This window comes from Galeopterus variegatus, unplaced genomic scaffold (genome assembly GCF_000696425.1).
Source record: "Galeopterus variegatus unplaced genomic scaffold, G_variegatus-3.0.2 Scaffold1088, whole genome shotgun sequence".
Classification (NCBI taxonomy): Eukaryota; Metazoa; Chordata; class Mammalia; order Dermoptera; family Cynocephalidae; genus Galeopterus; species Galeopterus variegatus.
In genome coordinates this window covers 192,423-214,677 of record NW_007727199.1, presented here as the reverse complement: position 1 = coordinate 214,677, position 22,255 = coordinate 192,423, and the positions used below count along the sequence as shown (strand labels likewise).

At 51.9% G+C, this 22,255-nt stretch overlaps 3 protein-coding genes across 3 annotated transcripts in view; 1 reads left to right on the top strand and 2 right to left on the bottom strand.

Annotated features, from left to right (window-relative positions):
* Positions 1–6,430, top strand: part of LOC103592098 (chromosome unknown open reading frame, human C11orf49) — a 208,402-nt gene extending 201,972 nt beyond the window's left edge. The window contains exons 6-9 of the mRNA XM_008574696.1: positions 296–491; positions 1,366–1,475; positions 3,799–3,862; positions 6,266–6,430. Of these exons, the coding sequence (XP_008572918.1) occupies positions 296–491; positions 1,366–1,475; positions 3,799–3,862; positions 6,266–6,425 (530 nt within the window). The 3' untranslated portion in view covers positions 6,426–6,430. The remainder of the gene's footprint in view (positions 1–295; positions 492–1,365; positions 1,476–3,798; positions 3,863–6,265) is intronic.
* A 48-nt stretch (positions 6,431–6,478) lies between these two features.
* On the bottom strand, positions 6,479–19,101 carry ARFGAP2 (ADP-ribosylation factor GTPase activating protein 2). The gene is made up of 16 exons (XM_008574695.1): positions 18,729–19,101; positions 18,442–18,560; positions 17,792–17,864; positions 17,159–17,290; positions 16,992–17,072; positions 15,581–15,662; positions 15,244–15,300; positions 14,146–14,198; positions 13,188–13,324; positions 12,951–13,082; positions 10,103–10,231; positions 9,889–10,023; positions 8,663–8,789; positions 8,410–8,503; positions 8,172–8,290; positions 6,479–7,715 (listed from the first exon to the last, which is right to left on the bottom strand). The coding sequence occupies exons 1-16, from the start codon at positions 18,798–18,800 to the stop codon at positions 7,695–7,697; spliced, it is 1,563 nt and encodes a 520-aa protein (XP_008572917.1). The 5' UTR covers positions 18,801–19,101; the 3' UTR covers positions 6,479–7,694.
* On the bottom strand, positions 18,971–22,030 carry PACSIN3 (protein kinase C and casein kinase substrate in neurons 3). Its single transcript, XM_008574698.1, has 5 exons — positions 21,776–22,030; positions 20,864–21,099; positions 20,597–20,752; positions 19,797–19,972; positions 18,971–19,142 (listed from the first exon to the last, which is right to left on the bottom strand). Exons 1-5 carry the CDS (start codon positions 21,957–21,959, stop codon positions 18,971–18,973), a joined length of 924 nt encoding a protein of 307 aa, XP_008572920.1. The 5' UTR covers positions 21,960–22,030.
* Between the last annotated feature and the right edge of the window lie 225 nt (positions 22,031–22,255).

Sequence of the window (22,255 nt, the reverse complement as noted above, 5' to 3'; positions counted from 1 at the left end):
GGGTTGCGATCCGTTGCCGGACACGAAAAAAGACAAAAAGGAAAAAAAAAAAAAAAAGTTCCTGGGAGGATTCTTATTATCTTTTAATTTTATTGTTACATAAACTTTCCATGTATTAATGCATCTCTTATGATTGTGGTGGTCAAACAAGGTTGAAGTCTTCTGCTCTCAAAACACCACACACTGAGCACTGAGGTGGTATGGAGCCAAACTAATAGAGAAGGGAGGACACAGTAAAGGGATGAAATGTGTCCTCCCTACCTGAACTGTGCCCTCTCCCCATCTGTGGTACCAGAATTCCTGGACAGTGTGGCTGCCATCTATCAGGACCTGCTGTCAGGCAAGAACCCCAATACAGTGATTGTGCCAACATCGTCCAGTGGGCAACACCGCCATCGACCTGCCCTGGGTGAGACTAGCATGCTGGAGGGAGTGGAGGCGTCACTGTTTTACCAGTGCCTGGAAAACCTGTGTGACCGGCACAAATACAGGTAAGAAATGGGCACAAAGACCCCACCTCAGCCCCAGGGATCATAGACTGCTGGCTTTGGAACAGCAATCTAACAGGGTGTTCTGATTGACCCAGGGCTTCTAGGGCTCTTGATGGTCATAATAGAAGTTAGAACAGTGCTATTTGCCCCCAAACCAGGTTGTTGATGAAAGGCTTCCTAATTGGCTTACTTAGAAATAATTGCTTTCACTTGGGCAAGACCAACAGTAGATGACCAGCTTACCAGGAGATAGATTGGCCTTGACTTTTTAGAGAGTAGGAAAGAGCATTCACTGTACAAAACTTTCCTACATAAAAGGAGGGTTAAGGGGCCGGTCTGTGGCTCACTCGGGAGAGTGTGGTTCTGATAATGAGAGTAGGAAAGAGCATTCACTGTACAAAACTTTCCTACATAAAAGGAGGGTTAAGGGGCCAGTCTGTGGCTCACTCGGGAGAGTGTGGTTCTGATAATGCCAAGGCCACAGGTTCGGATCCCATATAGGGATGGCTGGTTAGCTCACTGGGTGAGCGTGGTGCTGACAACACCAAGTCAAGGGTTAAGATTGTCTTACCAGTTTTGGTCTCCTCCAAAAAGAGGCTGTCTCTTGTAACCGTGTCCTCCTCCCTTCCCTCCTCCCTTCCCTCCTACTCCACCCTGGTGAAGCACCAGTTAGTGAACATGTCAGCCCTTCTTGTCTACAGTCAAGGCCTGGTTCCTGGAGATCTGTCAGTTATGCTGCCCTGGGACCTTAGGGCTCCCAAGCAGGTCCCTCGGTCTTGGCTCTGGGTATTCTTGTAAGCCTAAAGGTATGGATGATGAGATGGCAGTCAGACATGCTAGTCTTCGAATCTGGCATCTGTATTCTCCCTTCTAGCTGCCCACCCCCAGCACTTGTCAAAGAGGTCCTAAGCAACGTTCAGAGACTGACCTTCTATGGATTCCTTGTGGCTCTCTCAAAGCATCATGGAATCAACCAAGCTCTAGGTAAGCCAGAGCTAACTATGGCCAGCCTCTCCTGTCCCCACAATACAGGTAGCAGCTGTCCTGTACTGGTCGACGATGGCCCCATGGGGGAGGGAGGTATCACCATCTCTGCCTTGACTTCTCAGGGCCAGACTCTGAGTCCTAAGGAGCTGGAATGTGCACAACACAAAACTGTGCCTTCTTAGGCCTTCATAGTCCTCTGGTAAGGGACAGGCTTCCCCATCCTGGGCCCTGCCCCAACATGAAGTGGCCTCTCTGCAGCAGAGGGGTGCCCAGCCCGTCCCCAAACATCCTCAGTTCTGCTCTGGGGAGTGGCCTACAAGTTGGGCAGACACGGGGCTGTTTACTCAGTGGCTCTGAGGATTATATATCAAAGAGACCTAAATTCCACTTATAAACAGTGCAAAGGTGTGCCTGGGGAGGCCTTTTTTTCCCAGCTGGAAGAAAAAAAAATCTGAATTATCTGAAAGAGAGAAAAAAAAAAGTGAGGGAAGCCTGCGCTGGTCCAGTTTTTCCTGCCTTTTGTTTTATTCTCACTGGTTGGGCTTCTCCACCCACCCCATTCTTCCCCCTCCCACATCCACTGCTCTCCTAGGGGAAGAGCCAGCAAGCGACCATAACACTGGAGTTTAAGGGGTTCTTATTTCAGTCTGTCCTAAAGAGATCCTACCATCATGCTTGGAATCCCAGGTTCCTGAGTCCCAAAGAAGAGATACACAGCATTCCCCTTCCTTTTGCCAGTTGATGGAATGGGGGTCTAGGGAAGGAAAGTTAACATCCGTTAAATGCCAACCACAGTAAGCCAGTGCAGTGCTGGATGTTTTGTATTTATTACCTTACGCCAAATAGAGCCTCCTGGGGGATACTAGGGGCTACACAGGAGGGAAAACCCCGCAGGACCGAACGAGGACACACTCAGGCACATATGCCGCCTGGTAGCCTGCTTATTCTGAGGGCTTGGGGCATGCACAGGTGTGGGGACCTCTCAACTAAGTGAGGTTGGTAGCCAGGGTCACCAGCTGGACCAGGACTAGAAAGGAGGCAAAATAGGAGTCAGAAATCAAGAGTGAGGAGGAGGCGGGTAGGGATTTGCTTAGGTGTTCTTTCACACTCCTAGGTAACTGGCCACACTCTCTTCCTTCCCACCGACCACAGCCATTAGGAAGGAAAAGGAAAAGCTAGCTAACAACTGGGCCACAGCCTTGATGAACCTCATCTCCTCATTTTTCTAAGAGCCTTTAAAAAGGACACTCGTTCACTCAACTTTACTGAGCACTAATGTTGGGTGGAGTGGGGAGACAGAAAGAAGCAGATCGTCTCTGCCCTCACCTACATCTCCGGTGTAGGAGACAGAAATCTGGAGATACCCTAGTAGGAGACAGTCGTGGAGACCAGTAGCTCTGTTCCCTTATTCCCCAAGGCACCCCTGAAAAATTAGAGGGTTCCATGGAACATAGTTTAAAAACCACTAACTTAGAGCAAAAGGGGCCAGAAGGCATCATCTGAAAAAGAAGTAGAAAAGTCGGAAATTGAACAGTGCCATACGGGTAATTTTGAGTCCTTCTAGAACAGCATCGTTGACTGCCAAGTCTAAGTTCTAAACCACCAATAAGCTCTTTCCCCTTAATAGTTTGCTGGTGAGTTATCTTCCTATCTGCAAACTTCTGCTTCACCTTCCTTCCCACTGTTAAGAGCTCCTGGGAACATCCAAGACTCACCTCTCACCTTTCCCCTTATATCGAAGATTAACTCCTCTTAGTTTATAGCTAAGGAAACCGACTTCAGAGATGGGACAGCTCCCATTCTGGCTGAGTTTGGTCTGATTTTGACCCAGCCTTCTCTTATCACCCCTGGGACCTTCCCTGGTGGAGCAGAAGCATTTCTTACCATCGGTCTCCAAAGTGGGTCACCCTGATTTGGGGGCATAAAATTGGGTAATTTTTGACCTTTGGGTTTAGTCTGGTCATATCCTTTTCAGACCAGTACCTGGGCCTCAAGGAAAAACTCAATTCACAGCACCGGCTCACAACCCATTTAGTCTTGGAAGGGAACTACCCTGTTTGTTTGGGGATGTCTCCTTACCTATGGTCCCTGTCCCAAGTGGGCCAGGGTAGGCAGCAGGATTCACTAAATTTGTCAAGTGGCACCCAAGACTTCCTGCTCTGTGACTATTTTTTGACCCCTTCAGCAGTCCTCAAATCTTTCAGATCAGCCCTCCCAGGCTTAGCAGAACAGGCAGACATGAAGTGAGGGGCATGGAGGCACTCGCTGCCTGGCCGAAGGACTGTGAGATTAAGTGCTGTGCCTCCCAATTATCTCCTAGGAGCTTTGCCTGACAAAGGGGACCTGATGCATGACCCAGCCATGGATGAAGAGCTGGAACGGCTGTAAGTGTCAAGTGGGAAGATGCTGCCCTCTTGTGGGGGCCAAACCTCAGCCAGACACGGCTGTGCCCCATCATGGGTCACACAGCACTTGTAACAAACACCCTCCATTGGTCAGGGAAGGGTTTGGGGGCCAGCAGAGACCTAAGGTATCCTCTCTTTTGAGTCCTTTGGGGCTACAGCCCTTGGGTTCATCCAAGTGCAAAAGCAAGTGTGGAGGTCCTGGTCTCTGGACAGGAGGCACCTTGCTGCCCTCTGGGCTTCTTCCTTCCTTCAGGCTGGCCCAGGTCCCAGGATTGTTCAACTCGGTCACTGCCAGTTCAGAGGCCAGCTGCCCGCCCTCCCGGACCCCTCTACGGGTTGGTTCCCCCTGGAGACCTCTCCATCACTCCCGCAAAATGGATGCAGAGAGTGATGGCTCCACTGAAGAGACAGACGAGTCTGAGACTTGAGGAGTCTGAAGGCTCCTGCCTACAGCGTCCTGTACCTTGCTCCCACCTCAGCCCTTGGTACTCCCACCCAATCTACTCTTCAGCACCTTGCCATGCTGCCCTCTGCTGGTGAAAAGGCTGAAAAACAGCCCCACCCCCAGAGACTTGCCAGAGGGGTTCTGATGATCAGCCAAGCCTAAGCAGTGACCCTAGACAAGTTAACAGCCTACTCTCCCTGGCCCTGCCAGCCTTTGGGCTTTAGTCAGGCTTCAAGCTGACAGTACTGAAGCCACCTCATCGAGAAGGGGACTGGCCTTAGCCTTTTGTTGACAGTTCTCCTAACCTCTTTAGGAAGAGCAGTCTCTTCTCAGCCAACCTCTGCTAGTCCCCCAATAAGGTTCATCTCCTCACAGCAACTCCATTAAGGGGTTGAACAGCATTAGCTATCCAGGGTCTTGCATGGTCAAGGTGACACCTGAGATGCAAGTACTGGGAGGACATAACCACTGTGGCCTTCTGCTGGAGGAACAGCCACTAGCCATGATAGAATGGAGAAGTGTGGGCAAGAAGACAATTTCACTTTCAAAAACTGTTCCAAGTATCCTCTGTGTCTGAAATGAATAAAGTCCCTGTGTCTGGCAAGTGGTGAGTTTAAAGCCACTAAGGCTGAGAGGGTGAAGGGGGTGAATTTGGGTTTTAGTGCTTTTCTGGCAAGACTGGGAGGTGGGGGGCTGGTGAACCATTCAAGCCCAGAGACACCTTAGAAAATGAACAGAGGGGCTTACCTCCTGCACGACAGCAGCCTTTCAAAGACAAGGTGCTCACAACTAGAACAGGCCTTCAAGAAATAAGCTCAGAGGGTTCAAGGCCAGGTTCCCATAACTTTAAAGACCCTGGTGAGGATAGCTGGTTAGCTCACTTGGTTAAAGCACAGCCATCGAACACCAAGGTCATGGGTTCAGATCCCTATACCAGCCAGCCACCAAAAAGAAAAAAAAAAAAAAAAGCCTTAGAGATGATATGGTGATTACAAAAAAGAAGGACCCTGGCCACAAAGGATTAGCACTGCATAGCCTTCTAGCCAGGGTATTATTAAACATTTGCCAAGCACCTGCTTGGGGTCAGGTCAGTGTAGGTACAGCTGTGAACATGACACAGGCCTGAGGTGTACAAGCTTCCAGCCCCAGCCAAACTGGAGGAAGGATGAGTGGTCTTCAATTTCCTTGAATTGGGTGGGGAGGTGGGGTCCTCCAGAAAGTAAAACCCACTCAGCGGCCCAAGCAAAATAGGCTGCCTCCTCTGAAGCCGGATGTCACCACTACTGGGTACACATTTTCCTGGGCTCGTCTCTACCCAGACCAGCCCCACTGGATAAGTACAGGAACCGGCTCCCAAACCCCTGCCATGGCTCCAGACCCACAATCATTTCCAGCCTCCTGCCCATAAAAAGTGTTTCTCAAATCCTGGTGTGCATCAGAATCACAGAGAAGCTTGATGACAATGCAAATTACCAAACTCCACAGAGTGACTCTTAACAGCAGGGGATGGGGCCCAGAAATCTGTATATTTTTATTAACACTCCAGATGATCCAAGAGGCCCAGATCTACACTTTGGAAATAACTGGCTTAGAGCCCCACAGCCCATCTACCCAACCTTTCTCATCATCTACCTCCCAGACCAGTGGTTTACACCTGTACCCTGAGGACTCCTGAGGTGGCACAGATGTTCCAAAAGCCCTAATAAGGAAAAGAGACACAAACACATCCTTTCTTGCTGAATTTAAAAGAGTTCCATTAAAGTCTGATTATTTAAAACATTTTTTTTAAAACTCCAAAAAGTGTGTCCCCAGTCAAGCCTACTGTTGTGTGATGAGGTGCAGGGCTGCTGAGGTTGCCTGCCTGCCCTCAGCCCTATGGCTCAGTGGATGAGTAAAAAGGGCCAACTAATACCAGCTCTTTCCATCGCGTGCAACAGGGTGGTGAGGTCGAGGCTGCACCGGACCTTGCGGCAGCACAGGGCCGAGAAGCCAGGGGCCTTTGGCTTTCAGAGAAGAGACAAATCGGAGGCCCTGGAGACATTGTCCTCAGCTTTGGGACCAACGCCCTACCCGTATCGGTGGGAGCCACGAGAGTGAGGCGAGGGGCTACACTGGGCAGGGAGGCAGGATCCAGAGAGGACACTACTGCACTCAGAACAGGGCCTCAGGGCCCTGTGGGGGCTTTATTTTGACACCACTTTGTTTCAATACAAACAGTCCAGAAAGAGAGTCATGTCCCTCTGGGGGAGGGATGGGGGAAAGAGTGGTCTGTGTTGCTTGGGAGCCCAACCTACAACCTGAAGGTGGGGGTTGGGCCCAGACTGCCAGCATGGCAGGGGAAGATGGCACCAAGAATGACACAGTGCATGGCCCAGCTACCAGAGGGTGAGGCCTGCAGCTCTGTAGGCCCCTCAAGCTCTCACCGGTGGGGTGTTGTCCAGGCCCCCCTAAGACCAAGATGACACAGAAGAAAGTTGAACCCCAGAACCTGCTTCTGTCCCTCAGGTCCTGTTTCCTTGGCCAGTGTTACACTCAGGGCATCCAAAGTCAGGACACAGGGATCCACCATAGCTACCAATCAAGGGAAGAAGGGACAGAGAATCTTAGGAGAAGACAGAGGGTCCTGTGGTCCACAGTAGATGGTATGGAAGGACTCTGAGACACCTAGAAGTAATCCTCCAGGTAATTACTGTAAAAATGGGTGGTGAGACATCACTTGGGCCTCCAATCTGATCCCAAATGAAACCTTTAGGTACCAAGAAAGTTTCTAGCCCTTAGTAAGGCCCAGATGAAGGTCCTTCCCCTTCCTCGCCTTCTCCTGGCACCCAGGAGAGGCCAGTGGCAGCAGCAACGGCAGCAGCAAGTCCACAGTCTCTCTCCCCTGGCAGCTGGTTACAGCAGAACCCTTTCTAGGCCTCCTCCTGGTTCTACAGGACTAAGGCCCAGACCCCAGACTACCTAGAAGGATTCTAGAGCCAGAAAAAAAAGCCTTATGCTTTTCACTTGCCCCACTTGGGGAAGGGTTAGACCCAGAATAAGCCATTCTGAGGGAACTTCCTCCCTTTACTCCCAGTGTGGCAGGACAAGTGAGCAGCAGCTTTGGGGGCAGGCTTAGAAGGACAATAGTCTAGCACACAGAGGAGGGGGTGGGGGGGCGAAGAGAATAAAGGGCTCAGTCCACAGGCAGAGGACAAAGGCTGGTACTTGCCGCTCCCCTCACCCGAGATCCTCAAAGGCCACCCACTCACACACCACATTTATAAAGTAACAAATCTTCCCTGGCTGCCATAAGGCAAGCATGCCTGGCCTAGGAATCATGGGGCTCTTGCTGCTGTCCCCACCATATGCCTCAGCATGGAGCTTGGATCAGTAGGAGCCGTAGCGATCCTGCAGGTGGGAGGAGAAAAAAACAAAGTCAGAGTCTCTAACCTGCAACAGCCTCCCAGCATACACACTGCCTCCCCCACATGTACCCCCAGCAGCAAGATGGCTCCAAGGGGCTAGGTGCCCCCACAAAGTGGGAGTACACAGTGAGAGCTGGGGCAGGGCCACTAAGCAAGGGGAAGCCCTGCCTGATCTCACAGAAGCTGGGGAGGGAGGAGAAAGAGTAGTACAGGCAACAAGAGCGGGGGAGAAGCAGCACAGACAAGGTATCTTATGGAGAGGCTCAGCCCTGGTGCAGAGCTGCAGGGAAGGAAGCTGCCCTCCAAGAAAAGAGCATGCATTCTCTCTTCAAGGCTGAGGGGGGCTGCCCAGAAGCAATGTGTGAATGTGCTGGAGAAGGCAAAAGTCCAAGCACCACTCATTAGGCTCCCTCCCCAGGCCAAGCACCCCAAGCCTCACCTGCAAAGAATTCATCACACCATTGGCCAGTACAGCCATTTTCCCAGCCACAGACTTGACACCCTGCTTAAACTGAGCAATGTCAGCCGTAGGGAGCACATTCCCCAGAGATACGCTTCCTGGAAAAGCAAGGGAAGGGGTGACCCAGAGCCTGGCAGGAAGCCCTTCCCAGTCAACAGGGCCCCTCAGCCCTGCTCACAGGCCTCGCATGGTGCCCACAACCCCATTGCAGCCCTACCTGCTCCGTGAGCTCCATCCATGTCTCCAAAGAGGTCTGAAGAGCTGATGGCACTGCTGCCTGAGAGCTGCTGTAACCGAGACCTGGCTTCATACTGCGGTGACGAAAAGGCAAAGCCTGGGGATCTTTTGGCTGATGACCCTAGAACTCATACAGGCCAAGCCACCCTGGTGCTAAAGCCCAAGTAATGGCAGGGAGGAAGCTCTTGCTTCCATCTGCTGCCTCCAGCCTCAGGGCAGACAACTCCACTTACCTCAGCATCCACTTCCCGCCCAAAGAACATGTCAGATGAGATGGCTTTGGCTCCTGCAAATTTCAGACGTGCTTCACTGGACTCGAGGCCTGAGCTCCGGCTCTCCGCTTCCCTCCGGTTTGTGGCTCTGAAGGGTAGATATGGAACATCTCGGACCCTGTCCATTACCATTAGGGGAAGCAGAGCAGCAGAGTACAGAGACCAAAAAAAGCACCAATGGCCATCTGCAGATGGCTTAGCAGGCCCCACTCTGTCTGTGGCTCTGGGACTCAGGGACCCTCTCCCCTGGTGAGGGGCCTCCAAAGGGGTGCTATGAGGCCCCTCCCTTCTCCACACTGAAGCCAAGGCACGGCAAACTTACATTACCTACACTGGCAGGGTAGAAATATGGCTTGGAGGGGCCTAGGCTTCTGCCCCAAACCACTACAGCTTCCTCAAGATCCAGGAGGCCATATCACTACTGCTACCCTGCTCCTAGCTATAATTTGCCTAACACTAGTGCAGTCTTATGTTTCAGTTGGCCGAGGTTTAAACCTATACTCTCCTGTCTTATTAATAGCACTTTTACTCTCAAAAGCATCCTGGTGTGAATGAAAAGGTATATGGTCACTCTTGTACACCGCTGATTATGCAGCGACACTGAGCTACTAGCTGTTTTACAAGTTTCATTACATTTATCCTTCCAGCGACCCTGTGAAGTATTTATGTCCCCATTTTACAAATGGATGATTTGCAGATAACTTATCAACTAAACATTGCCCAGATTAAGATAGAATTAGGTTTTAAAAAGATAAATAAGGAGGTTGACTCGTTAGCTGAGTTGCATGGTACTATGAAAAAAAAAAATAATAAGATGGGGGCCAGAGACACAACTCTTGGGAGGAAGATCAGGACTGAAGCACAAAATCAGGCCCTTCCTACCAGAGAAACAAATCCCAAGCTAAATAGGCTGCTGGGCCCTCTGTGATGGTAAAGCACAGCTCAAACCAAAGCCTGATCCCTGCACGTCTAGTGTGGTAGCCACTAGCCACTAGCCACACGTGGCTATTTACATTGATTAAAATTATATTAAATTACATTAGAAATTCAGTTCCTCAGTTGCACTAGCCACATTTTAAGAGCTCAATAGCCACATAGCCAGTGGCTAACATATTAAACTGCACAGATACAGATGATTTCCATCATCACAGAAAGTTCTACTAAACAGTGCTGCCCAACCACTCTACCTTTCTGAAATAGGCCGGATGCTTGAGATGGTCACTTCTGGCTCCTTCTCCTCTACCCTGTCCATACCCCAGGCACCATCTGTATCCCAGCGGGAACCAAAACTTTCCCCCAAGGAAAAGGGGTTGTCCTTGTACCTAGGGAGACAGAAAAGGAGCTCAGAGAAGCCTGATGAGTAACACAGTAACCAAGTCTATGCCCCAACAATAGCCTTACTTTGGGGGTCCAGAGGCGAAAGTACCAACATCGTCAAACAAGTCCAGCTGTGAGCGAGAAGATTTTGCACTCACTGGGGTTTCCTGCTCAATCACCTGCATCTCAGACAGCACCGAGTGGGAGACAGAGCTGTGCAGAAAAGCAGAGCTAGGCATGAGACCGCTGGTGAGCATGAGTGTCAGCACACAAAACAAGACACCCAGCTGCTGGGCTCTCCTTCACCAGGCACCGCCCAGAGCCTTCTCTCCCTGGCCCATGCACAGGGCTGTACCAGACCCCAGCAGGAATGCTGGGAACCATGTGTGGTGACCTGGGAGTACACCCTGTAATTGTCTACACATAACCTTTGTTTTCTCAGGGTAGGGGTTCACTGGCCAGTGACGATTGTCTGTTATAATTTTAATAACGTGCACCAAATGACAGTACTCTCTGTCCTTACCAACAACTCCCAAACTTGCTGCACCATGAATCAGATCCTTCACTGAGACAGATACACACACAAAAAAGAAAAGATGAAAATGCCCCAGAACACCAAGATCAAGGGTTCAGATCCCTGTACTGGCCAGCCATCCCCTCCCCTCTCCCTCCACCCCAAAAGCCCCAGAACCAAAGAAATGAGTCTGATGGCATTAACTACTATCCCATTCGTTTTTTTGTTGTTGTTAAATCAAGAAAACACAGAGCCTGGTCTTATGCACTGAGACCTAGATCTGCCATCTGGTTTCCCAGTGAGGAGGGTCCTAGGGTTGGACAGGCAGTACCAACTCTTGATGCTTCTCTCTCCTCCTCTGTCATGCTCCACAGAGACACTTTAAGAATAATTTGACTTACATAAATTCATTAAAAAATATCTACAGATTTTAGCTAGAACAACCCCAAGGAGTGAATATTTTACCGTAGGGCTTTAAATAGAGCTGGGCTTAAATAAACAATTGTTGCACTGTAAAAATTAGAAAACAGCTGAAAAATTATTCATACCCTTTAACCCAGTACTTCTTATGTGACCAAAACAGGGAAGGGGAAGAGTCCTAAAGACACTTTCGGGGTTAAAATTGTATGTTTTGCTAATTAGCCGTGGGTTATACTAGCAGCACACAGACTAAAAGGGAATAACTTAAATACAACTGGCACATGTTCTGAAAGATTAAGTAAAATACCCAGCCTTGGGCCGGCCCGGTGGCGCACTGCTACAGTGCGCCGCTTGAGAGCGCGGTGGCGCTCCCACCGAGGGTTCGGATCCCACATACAGACCGGTTCCCACTCACTGGCTGAGCGAAGGGCGGGCGCAGCACCGAGGGTTGTGATCCCGTTGCCGGTCCCGGTCCAGTACGGGCGCAACACTGAGGGTTGCGGTCCGTTGCCGGACACGAAAAAAGGAAAAAAAAAAAAAAAAATACCCAGCCTTATCTTCTTCCAGAGAAGCAGAGCATAATGGCTAGAAATACTGAATTTAGAATCAAACAGTTATGTGTTTAAAATCTAGTTCTGCCAATTACTAGATCTGTAGGCTGCCTGCTCAATTTTCTCATCTGTAAAAAGGGGATAACAATACTTCCTGCATAGTAATGTTGTATTTAAGTAAATAAGGTCCCATAATAATAACAGTCTCATGCCTCCTTGAAAGGAACGGCCACCACTTAGCACAAGCTAATTGCAGCCAGAATTGTTGGCCTTGGTTCTATCAGATACTCTAATTTTTAAGAGATTAAAAATCTACTATTGGACCGGCCCGTGGCTCCCTCAGGAGTGTGGTGCTGATAACACCAAGGCCCTGGGTTTGGATCCCATATAGGGATGGCTGCTTAGCTCCCTGGCTGAGCGTGGTGCTGACAACACCAAGTCAAGAGTTAAGATCCCCTTACCGGTCAACTTTAAAAAAAAAAACAAAAAACTATTATTACTGAAATCTCTAGATGTTAACTCATAGTGTAGCACAAACAAAATGCATCAGAGAGCTAGTATGCAACCATTGTTTGAGAAAACCACAGTTGGGCTGGCTGGTTAGCTCAGTCAGTTAAGAGAATGGTGCTGAAAACACCAAGGTCCAGTGTTCAATCCCTACACTGGCCAGCAGCCCCCACCCAAAAAGAAAAAAACAAAGAAAACCATAGCAACACCAACCTGGTAATTTTTTTTTTTAAAAAGATGACTGGTAAGGGGATTTTAACCCTTGACTTGGTGTTGTCAGCACCACGCTCTCCCAAGTGAGCAAACTGGCCATCCCTATATAAGGATCCGAACCCATAGCCTTGGTGTTATCAGCACCACACTTTCCCAAGTGAGCCACGGGCCAGCCCAGCATGGTGGTTCTGAAACAGGAAGGATACCATCCAACCCAGGGGCATTTGAAATGGTTGCGGGGGAGATATTTGGAGATATTTTCAGGGTGTTACAGTGTCTGGTAGCCACAAATGGCATCTAGGGGATAGGGATTAGAGATGACAAAAGCCCTGCAATTCTCAGACAGGTCTGGAAAAATAAAGATCTGTCCCACCACTCAATGTGCCCCATTAAGAAACACCACTCTGGTCTCTTAGATGTACAGACGGCCCCCAATTTATGATGGTTCAACAATTTTTTGACTTTAGGATGGGTTTATCGGGATATAACCCCATCATAAGTCAAGGAGCAACTGTATTGAAATATCAACTGATCCTGTATTTCATTCAACAAATACTTATTCAACCCATACCTATTATGTGCTAAGCACTGAACTAGGATCTTTAAGACAATAAGCAAAGCGATTTATTCAGCCTCAGAATAAAGACTAAGCCAAGAATCCCAAACTGCTGGGAAGACCCTACAATGGTTCCCAAAAAAACAATGGCATTTCTCTGCTGAGCCTTACCTTCGGGATACCAAGCCCATGCCCAACCTCTCTGCCTGCTCTCGCTTCTTCCCTTCCAAATTTTGTAGCTTCTTCTCCTCTTTCTTACGATCAATCTGGAGCTCCTGGTAGGCCAGACGCATGGAGGCAACCCTTGGAGGGAACAAAGGTGTCAGAAGCTGGCACCTATCCTGACCTGTCCAACCTACCCACCCGCCAACCCCCACATGAGCCAGGAATGCTGTGGCAAACACTCACATGGACTCCTCAGCCTGCTTCTTGGCATCAGATGCCTGCTGCTCACGGAGCTTCTCTGCCACCTGGGCCTGCCGTTCAATTTCACTGAAGCTCTGGCTGCTCACCTTCTGGGCCCCTAGGCCTTTCTTGGCACCCAGCTGGAAGAGAATTATATGTTATGGGAACAACACAGTCTCCTCTGATCCCTCCCAAGCATGGGCACTCTAGCCACACCCACAAGGAAGGGGTCCTTCTTAAAGTTTAGGGTAAAAAATGGGAGCCCAATCAGCACGGCCAAGAGGTAACAGTGGTTCTACTGGAACTGGGCATAAGGTGGCTCACACACCCCAGCAGAGGCCTTAGGGCATGAGGGCGGCAGTCAGTGCTGACTGGGGCCTGGCGTGTGCCATGCACTCTCCTAAACACTAGATGTGCTCGATCTCACTGACTCTTCCCAGGAGCCCCTTGAAGACAGACATTTTAAAATCCCTCTCATAGGGCTGGCCCATGGCTCACTTGGGAGAGTGCGGTGCTGAGAACAAGGCCCCGGGTTCGGATCCTATATAGGGATGGCCCATTAGCTCACTGGTTGAGTGTGGCTCACTGACTCTTCCCAGGAGCCCCTTGAAGACAGACATTTTAAAATCCCTCTCATAGGGCTGGCCCGTGGCTCACTTGGGAGAGTGCGGTGCTGAGAACAACAAGGCCCCGGGTTCGGATCCTATATAGGGATGGCCCATTAGCTCACTGGTTGAGTGTGGTGCTGACAACACCAAGCCAAGGGTTAAGATCCCCTTACCTGTCATCTTTTAAAAATATAAATAAAAATAAAATAAAATCCCTCTTGTAGATAAGGTTCAAAGAAAATAAATACTTTTGCCAAAGTCACAGAGCCAATAAGTGGTAAGATCAAGGGGTGAACCTGGACAATCTGACTCCAGCTCCTAACCACCCTACAACACTGCCTCTCCCCACCTACCCCTTTCTTAGCTGCTGCTGGCTTCTTCTTGCCAATGATGGAGCTTTTCAGTTCTGTATGAGAAAGAGGGTGGGCATGAGGTAAGAGAGAGGAAGGTCAGAGGCAACAGCTCAGTCCACACCATGCAGCTTCATGGCAAGAGCTTCTAGAAAGAACAGCTCCAGGCAGGGGAAGGCAAAGCTGCCACCACCAGTCCCAACTAATGGCGTCCAAGCCAAAGACAGATAAGGTTAGGGGAAATTACTGATTCCCAGTGGACTGAGAGAGAACCTACACTCGAAGCACCAGAGACAATTGAAGTCCCCAAACAAAAATGAAGACTGCTAGGCAGGGGGCAGATGCTGAACACTAGCCTTAGCTCCTAGAGCAGGAGCTGGTGTGCAAGCAGCCAGGCTCCCCAAGCAGTTGTTGGTTACCTCTGGCAGGGAGGACCCCTTTAGCTGACAGATACATGGACTCTGGAGGAGAAACAAACTTGTGGCTAACAAGGGGCCCACCCCAGAGCCTCCATATAGCTCCCAAGCCCAGAGCCTTTATGACTCCCTGCTTCAGACCAAGCTATGTCAGCCTTCTCATGGGATTAGTTTGATAGTTGCTCTGTTGGCTTCCTGCCCTAACCCCCAAGGGTCAACAGAACAAGCCAAGGTCAGCAAATGGACTGTTCACCCTGAACCAAGTATGATGGATACTAAGAAAAAAATAGGGAAGAGTAGAAGGACAGGCCAGGGGCTGGCTGAGAAAGGACAATGTCACCTCCAGCCTTGAGCAGCTTCAGAGCTGTCTCTCGAGCCTGCCTCAGGCCCCAGGGAAGTGTCCAGGCTCATGCTGGCCTGCCCGCACTTTGGCTAGACCCAGCCCCACACTCAAAGGCAGACCCCAGGCCTTGTACACCAGCCCACCCAGGTTCATTAATTCAAAGGACCTGGCTCTAAAGTCAATGCTGCAGCCACTATTTCAATCACAGTCCCCACCCCAGAGAGGTTAGATGCTCAGTATCCTGTGGCCTCAGTCCACATGACTAGGCAGCAGCAGATCTGAAAAGAACCTTGAGGCCCACCCTCTCCCAGACACCCCACAGCCACCAGCTGGCATACTGACCCAGAGAGGCTTTGGGCGAGGTGCCAAGCAAGTCTGTGTTGGGGCCGTGCTCTGGCTCTGTGAATGTAATGATAGGTGTTAGGTGTAAAGCCCACAGCTTCCTGCGACCTCCCATTAGGGGAAATGATGGCACAAGAGTCACACCAGCTTTCCTCGGCTTGCCACCAAAAGATAAAACAAATGCCCACCACTTCCTCCAAGGGACTGAAATGAATCCCAGCCCACCCAAAGATATACAAAGACCCACACTCCTATTCCCTTGGCCAGGTGTCCCCTTCCTAGTCCCAAGTCCTTTCCCAGGACCAGGGCACTTGGTTGGAATCTGGGCTGAACTCACGTCCCAGGCTACTGTTCTCTGCAGATGGGGCTGGCTGCTGGGTCCCTGAAGGCTCAGTGGCTGGAGCATCCCAGGCAGGAGGCTGAAAAGAAGGCCAGATCACAGATGCTTCAGTGAGCCACTCCTGCTATCAAGCAGCACCAAGAACCTACAGGTATCTTGTGGGTATGTGGCCCTACTCCAAGCCCACAAGGAAAAGAGGTTAGCAAGTAAAATTATAGTGGTCGTTCACTATGGAAGAAAGAAGCAGGAAAACAGCAGCCCCCTCCACCCCTCCACTATTTACTTAGAGCCAGAGACCATTCCCCTAACTAAAAACAACTAACAACTATTTGAAGGGGGGGGGGGCACTTACCATGTGCCAGGCACAAGCCTAAGGCCTCACTCCTCATATAAAAATATATTTAATTATTACAACAAGCTCTATGAGACAGATACATCTCCATTTTTTTTTTTTTCCCTTTTTGTCTTTTTTCGTGTCCGGCAACGGAATGCAACCCTCAGTGTCGCGCCCGTACCGGCCCGTCCCGGACCGGGCCCGGCAGCCGCGCCCGCACCTCGCTCAGCCCGTGAGCGGGAACCAGTCTGTATGTGGGATCCGAACCCTCAGCGGGAGCACCGTTACACTCCCAAGCGGCGCACTGTAGCAGTGCGCCACCGCGCCAGCCCTACATCTCCATTTTTTTTTTTTTCCCTTTTTGTCTTTTTTCGTGTCCGGCAACGGAATGCAACCCTCAGTGTCGCGCCCGTACCGGCCCGTACCGGACCGGGACCGGCAGCCGCGCCCGCACCTCGCTCAGCCAGTGAGCGGGAACCAGTCTGTATGTGGGATCCGAACCCTCGGCGGGAGCACCGTTACACTCCCAAGCGGCGCACTGTAGCAGTGCGCCACCGCGCCAGCCCTACATCTCCATTTTTAAAACTGAGGTTTTGACAGGTTAAGTAACTTGGCCAGCATCACAGACGTGTTAAGTAGAGAAGCAGGGATTCAAACTGCGACTATGACTTAGGCACCCAGTGCTAATAGAACAGGGGTGAATAGCAGGGGAGGGGATCCTTTCATCGTCCCCAACCACAGTGCCTTTCTTACAGGGGAAGAATCTAGGAAACGTTATTTGGGGCCCCTGACACCTTTTGAATCTTCAAGAAGCTTTTCCTCCTCTCCACCAGCCCAGTTTATAGGCGTCCATTTCTGAGGAGGGACACAGTACAGCCACATCTGTGGGGGAAGGGAACACCTGGGCCTACCCAGCAGCAGAACTCACCAACTCAGTGGGCCCCAGACATTCTCTGTCTAAGATATCATACCAGGCGAATAGAATCTATGTCCATGACCACAGAAGGCCTTGGCCTTGGTAAATAAACCACTTGTCAGGAACAAGTGGGGATAACATTCCTCGTGGGCACTCACTTGAGTGTGTTCTGTGAAGAAATCAGAGTCCTTCTTCTCCGGGGAATGACTAAGAGCACTACTCATATTGTCTATCCAAAGCTAGAAGAGAGAAGGCACACATGAAACACATCACTCTGAATACTCCCACTTATCCCGCTACCCCAGCCCCAGGAACAGGCACTTACATCAGTGCCATGCCTCGCCAGGGCTGCACTCCCCAGCTGCCGAATCTTCTCCCGGTACATCTGGGCAGCTCGGCTATTATATTTGGTGTTGGCATCGTTGGCTGTGCATCCATGTTGGCGGAAAAAACCCGTCTGGAGAGCGAAGAAGAGAAGAGTGTGGTACAGGTGATTCTCACCAGAGCAAAAAGGTATTGGCTGCAGGAGGCAACCCCTTATAACAGCCTGGTTGTTATTTATACATGATGATACACTCTATTGACACTGGAAGTTTTTCATAAAGGTAAAGTTCCTCTGAAACTTACACAAAAGACACCTTGCAGCCTCCTATCCTCTGAGATGACTGACTGAAGCATAGCCCTCCTCCACCCTGCCCGAGGACAGCACGGGACACCCCCTATCCATCCTTCATCAACTCAATGACTGTGGAGGTCTCAACTCCCTTGGCTTTTCCCCAAGAACATCTGTCCAGTTCAGTTTGAATTTGAAGCCCTTTTGAGAGGAGCTATGACATGGTGTTGTTAGAGACCAAAGAACCCTCTGAACAGAGGAACCAAGGAGGCCCTCCTAGGAAATGATGACAAAGTTAGTACCCAGGCAGAAGAATGGGGGTGGGGGAGGTAGAAGGAGCTTTACCGCATTGGCATTCCCGCCGACCTGCATACACCTCAGCTGGAACCAGTTCCAGTTGGAATCCAACTCTGTGGACCTATATACAAGGGCTGCGTGTCACCCACCAGCAGACACCAGGAGACGCGCTTCCCTGGCAGACCCACACCTGTCATTTGGCCTCAAGCTGCGCCCAGTAAACGTTAACTAGTCACCACCCCATTTCCTTCATTCCACCCTGTTCATAAAGCTTTCCTCTTCATTCATCTATTCTAAAGGGTACTGATTATTTCTCCAGCTCCGAAAGGAGGTTGCCTTCTCAGGCACTCAAGCTTGGACTTGGCTTTCCTCTTAAGGATGGTCCCAGTCTCACTAGAAACATACTCGGCCGACGTATCAGCAACTACAAGGTCAACGCAGCTAACGTTTCCCTCCAAACTACAGTCTCATGTTTGACCGACAGGAAAGAACAGAGTTTTGATCTAGACGCGGAGACGACCCGCCTATGAGTCAAGGGGCCCACACAGGCGGTTCCCTCCCGTTGGAGGCTACCGGACACAGGGCCCGGCGGTTTCTGAACACTGAATTCAGGACGGTCCACGTCCAGACAGCCACTCTACGTTGCTGAACATACAGCCCCGGCCGGGTAGAAGCACAGAACCGCGCGGAGACCCCACCTGATAAAGCTGAGATGGACGCCAAGGGAGCGGTGCACCCCGGAGCAATCAATGCACAAGAAAACACCATACGTGATGCTGGCCCAACTCGGATTCTTAGCGCCGCAGTCGAAACAGGCCTAGGTGGAGGAGGCGATGAGCAAACCATCAGGAGCCCGAATCGAGGCCGGCCGCTGACACCCCAAGAAAACAGCCCACCTACGCCCCTCCCCCTCCCTCATGCCCTGGGGGGGCGGGACCTTCCCTCTCGGCCGGCGCCAGACCCCGCGCGCCTCCCGCTCACGCACCTTGTTGGTTGGAATAGCGCGAAGCCTCTTAAAAAGTGTCTGGATTTCGGTCTTGCTCGGCTCCGCCGCCATTTTCTCTCCTTCCCAGACACAACCGCGACCGACGGGTCCTGCGGCAGGCCAATCCACGGCCGGGAAGGCCGGCAGCCCGGCCGGCCTCAGCGGAGCCCCGCCCAGCAGAGGGGCGGGGTGACTTGGGCCCGTCTGGACCAATGAGCAGCCGGAGGAACAGAAGCCAGGCGTCAGCAGCCCCCAGCTCTGCCCCTCCGCGAGAATAAACGCCGCGCCGAGCCGGGGCCCGCCCGGAGCCCGGCCAATCCGGAGCCGGGACGGAGCGACGGCTCGCGGGCTGGCTCAAACGTCCTCGCGAGCGCTGCCCCGGCGCCGGGCTCACCCAGAAGGGGGAGCCGCCTCCTAGGCGGCGCGGGCTGGTGGGGGCAGGGGGCGGGGAGCCTTACTCTGGCCAGTTCCCGATCGATGAGTAAAGATTAACAAGACGTCCTCGCAAGCACGCCTTGTTCCACCGACCTGAACGGAACACGTACTGGCCGGCCTCCCGCCCAGCCCCCAGCCTCGAGCCGTAACCGGCTCTCACCAAGCCCGCTCGAGAGTCCCTTCCAACCCAGGTTAGGGTCCTGAAGTTCCAGAGCAGGTACCAAGCTGGCAAACCCTTGCCCAACTCCGGCCGACGGACCTCCTCTCAGTGCCTCTCTCCAGATGCCCTCTAGAGGCCTGGCAAGGGTGAAGTATCAAAAAGATGCACACACACCTGAGAGTGCTTTTTTTTTTTTTTTTGGTCAAGTTTAATACACACTAGAACAAGCCACAAAAGAGGGTGCTGCTAGCCCAGAACTACACTCACCCCAGGCCCATCACAGGAACCCCAAAACAGAAGCCAGGAACTGAGTCCCTGGCTCCTGGGGAGCCCCAAGTGCTCCTTGGGAGGCCCAGGAACCCTGAACCCTCTGTCACCTCCCACCTCCCATCCTGCATTCTGTCTAGACTCCGGTGGCCCTTCTCTACCAGTCTCTTCCTAGACACAGGCCCTTCCCCCCCCACAGGCCATACTTGTCACTGCTGGACAGGTCAAGATGCTGGTGTAAGGTGAGAAGCATATCTTTGAAGAAGAGAAGCCGCTGGCGCTCAGCAGCCTGGCAGGTCTCAAAGGCCTGCTCCATGTCCTCCATGTAGCGTGGGGTATAGCGATGCAGCTCTGCCAACATCTGCTCATACTGCGTTTTTGTCTGGTGGGAGAGGAGAGGGCCTGGTGAGGACAAGACCTTCTTCCACCAGGGACTCCAACAGTATTTACTGGGCACTGTCATGGGCTAGACCTGGGCTAGCCACCAGGGGCAATTAGTCTTGAGACTGGGCTCCTGCCCTCAAGAACCCCAGCATCCTGACAAGGGAGGTGATATTCAGGCACAGCAGCTGTAAGAGTCTGGTGGAGAGGGAGATTAGGTCAACCTCTGGGAAAGGGTGGGAGAAATCAGAAAAGGCTTCCTGGAGGAGGTGGCAACCGAGCAGCAGCTCAGAGGATGGAGATGATCTAGACATGCAGAGCTAGAGAAAAGGGCACGCCAGGCAGAGCAGGCAATGTGAGAACTTGTCCCAGGTGGTACACTGTACAAGGAAAAAAGCTGGAAGCTCTCCTCAACTGCTAAAGTCATCCCAGTGCCTGAAATTCAATTTCTTTCCCTGGTTAAAGCATCACCCTTCCTCAGATTCCTCCTTTATTTAAATAATCATCTGGAAAGAGGGTGGCAGGTGAGGATAGGAGCAATAAGAGTGCTGGGGATTGGAAAAGGCACTCGGAGAACAAGACTCATTCAGGAAGCCTGGCCTGGGCCTGGGCCCACAGCCTGCACCTTCTCGGCCTCCTTGGTACAGCGTCCCACCCGCTCCTGCAGTTTGCGCAGCTGCTCCTGGGACACGGCACTGTCTGCCTTTGCGTGGCTCTCCCGAGTCTGGGCTGTCTTCTCGTCCTTCCGGGCTGCATGGTAGCTCTTCTTGGAAGCTTCAACCTGGCATGCACAGGGACAAGTCTGGACCCTGGATGCCATGCCTTGTCCCCCTCGAGCCCCATGCCCACCTGGAAGGAGCCTACCTCCAACACCCAGCCCACCCAAGCTCACCTCCTTCAGCCTCTTGAGCCAGGGCTTCTGGGCCTTGCGGAAGCCATCCTCAGCAGCCCGGCTCTCGCGGAAGCCACCCAGCACCGGCCGGTGGAAGGCCCCCCGCTGCCAGGCACGCACCCGCTCACTGTCCTGCCCCTGAAGTTTCTCCCGCACCTCCAGGTGCAGCGCACTCAGCCGCTCAGCAGCCGTGAAGAAAGCATGCCAAGCCTTCTCCAGGGTGCCGTACTGGGGGCCTGCAGGGAAGGATGGGGCTTGGGCCAGGCCCAGGGCATCTCCCCAAATGAGCCCACTACCTCTCGTGGGGTGCTGCTCTGGGTGCCAGGCTGCTTCCTGAATGCCTACTCTGTGCCTTGACGTAGAAGATCTCACCAAATCCTGCCTCAACCACCTGTGTCATTATCAACACTGAACAGCCAAAAGAACTGAGGCCCAGAGAAGTGAATTTGCCCAAAGCAGTACAGCTACAGATAGAGCTGAGATTCGAGCCCAAGACTGTTGCATAAACACTACGCAATGTTGCATCAGAGGGAGAACTGTGTCCACTCTCGAGGAAGACCAGCTTGTCGGATATAAAGATCCCACACACCCAGTCAGAAGGCCTGGGCTCAACCTTCAGCTCTTCCTAGCTGTGTGACTTCAGGAAATTTCCTTAGCCTCTCTGAACTTTATCTCTCCTTTAGAAAATGGGTAGAACAGGACCATCTCCATCATAGGGTTCTTGGAAATATCAAAGTAACTCATGAATGTGCTTTGCAAACTCTAATAGCACAACTATGAGGATAATGGGGAGAACCTTCCCTCTTTAAAGGGAAGACAGATGTGGAAGCCTCGAACTTGCAAAAATGAGCTGCCCTAATGTCCCTCCCTCAGCAGTCCTCTGTTCCCTGCAAGGCCTGAGCGCCAGCTCACCCTTCTCCACGGCACCCCTCCATTTGCGGGCCCAGTCGGCCAGCTGCTGGGCATAGGCCTTCTCGATACGAGCACGTTCCTGGAAGCAGCTGACCAGGTCCCCGCACAGCCGGTGCCCGTCCTCCACCCGCTGCACCGTCCGCCTGTAGTTGCCGGCCTGGGGCATGCAGGAGAAGGGCGGCATCACCAGGGAGAAGCCCTCTCTTGGGGCTGGAGCTGACAGCTAGCCTCCTTCCCTGGACAGGTGGCTGAGCCCAGAGAGGGATGGGCATTTCAGTGCCCCCCTCAAACCCAGGACCCAGCTGCTCACCTCCCAGAAACTGCCCCCTAAGGCCTCCCCTCCAGCGTCCTCTTCTGGAGCCATGGTGTCCCCGCAGCACGGAATGGTGGCGAGTTTGGGGCTGTGGAGGGGTAAGCAGGGAAGCTGGTCATACACTTTGGGGGATTGGAAAAGACCCTCTCCTATTCCTGAGCCTTGCC

Bases quoted from the DNA above. Each gene is read 5' to 3' on its own strand.
- ARFGAP2 (XM_008574695.1), bottom strand. From the start codon at position 18,800: ATGGCGGCGGAGCCGAGCAAGACCGAAATCCAGACACTTTTTAAGAGG. The intron at 13,083-13,187 runs GTGAGTGTTTGC...GTTCCCTCCAAG, and splicing joins AAGCAGGCTGAGGAGTCCAT to GGTTGCCTCCATGCGTCTGG. The intron at 8,790-9,888 runs GTAGAGTGGTTG...TCTACCCTTCAG, and splicing joins ATCCGGCCTATTTCAGAAAG to AGCCACAAACCGGAGGGAAG.
- PACSIN3 (XM_008574698.1), bottom strand. From the start codon at position 21,959: ATGCCGCCCTTCTCCTGCATGCCCCAGGCCGGCAACTACAGGCGGACG. The intron at 19,973-20,596 runs GTGCAGGCTGTG...CTCTCCCACCAG, and splicing joins GTACCAAGGAGGCCGAGAAG to ACAAAAACGCAGTATGAGCA. The intron at 19,143-19,796 runs GTATGGCCTGTG...CGCGCCGCCTAG, and splicing joins GACCTGTCCAGCAGTGACAA to GAGGCGGCTCCCCCTTCTGG.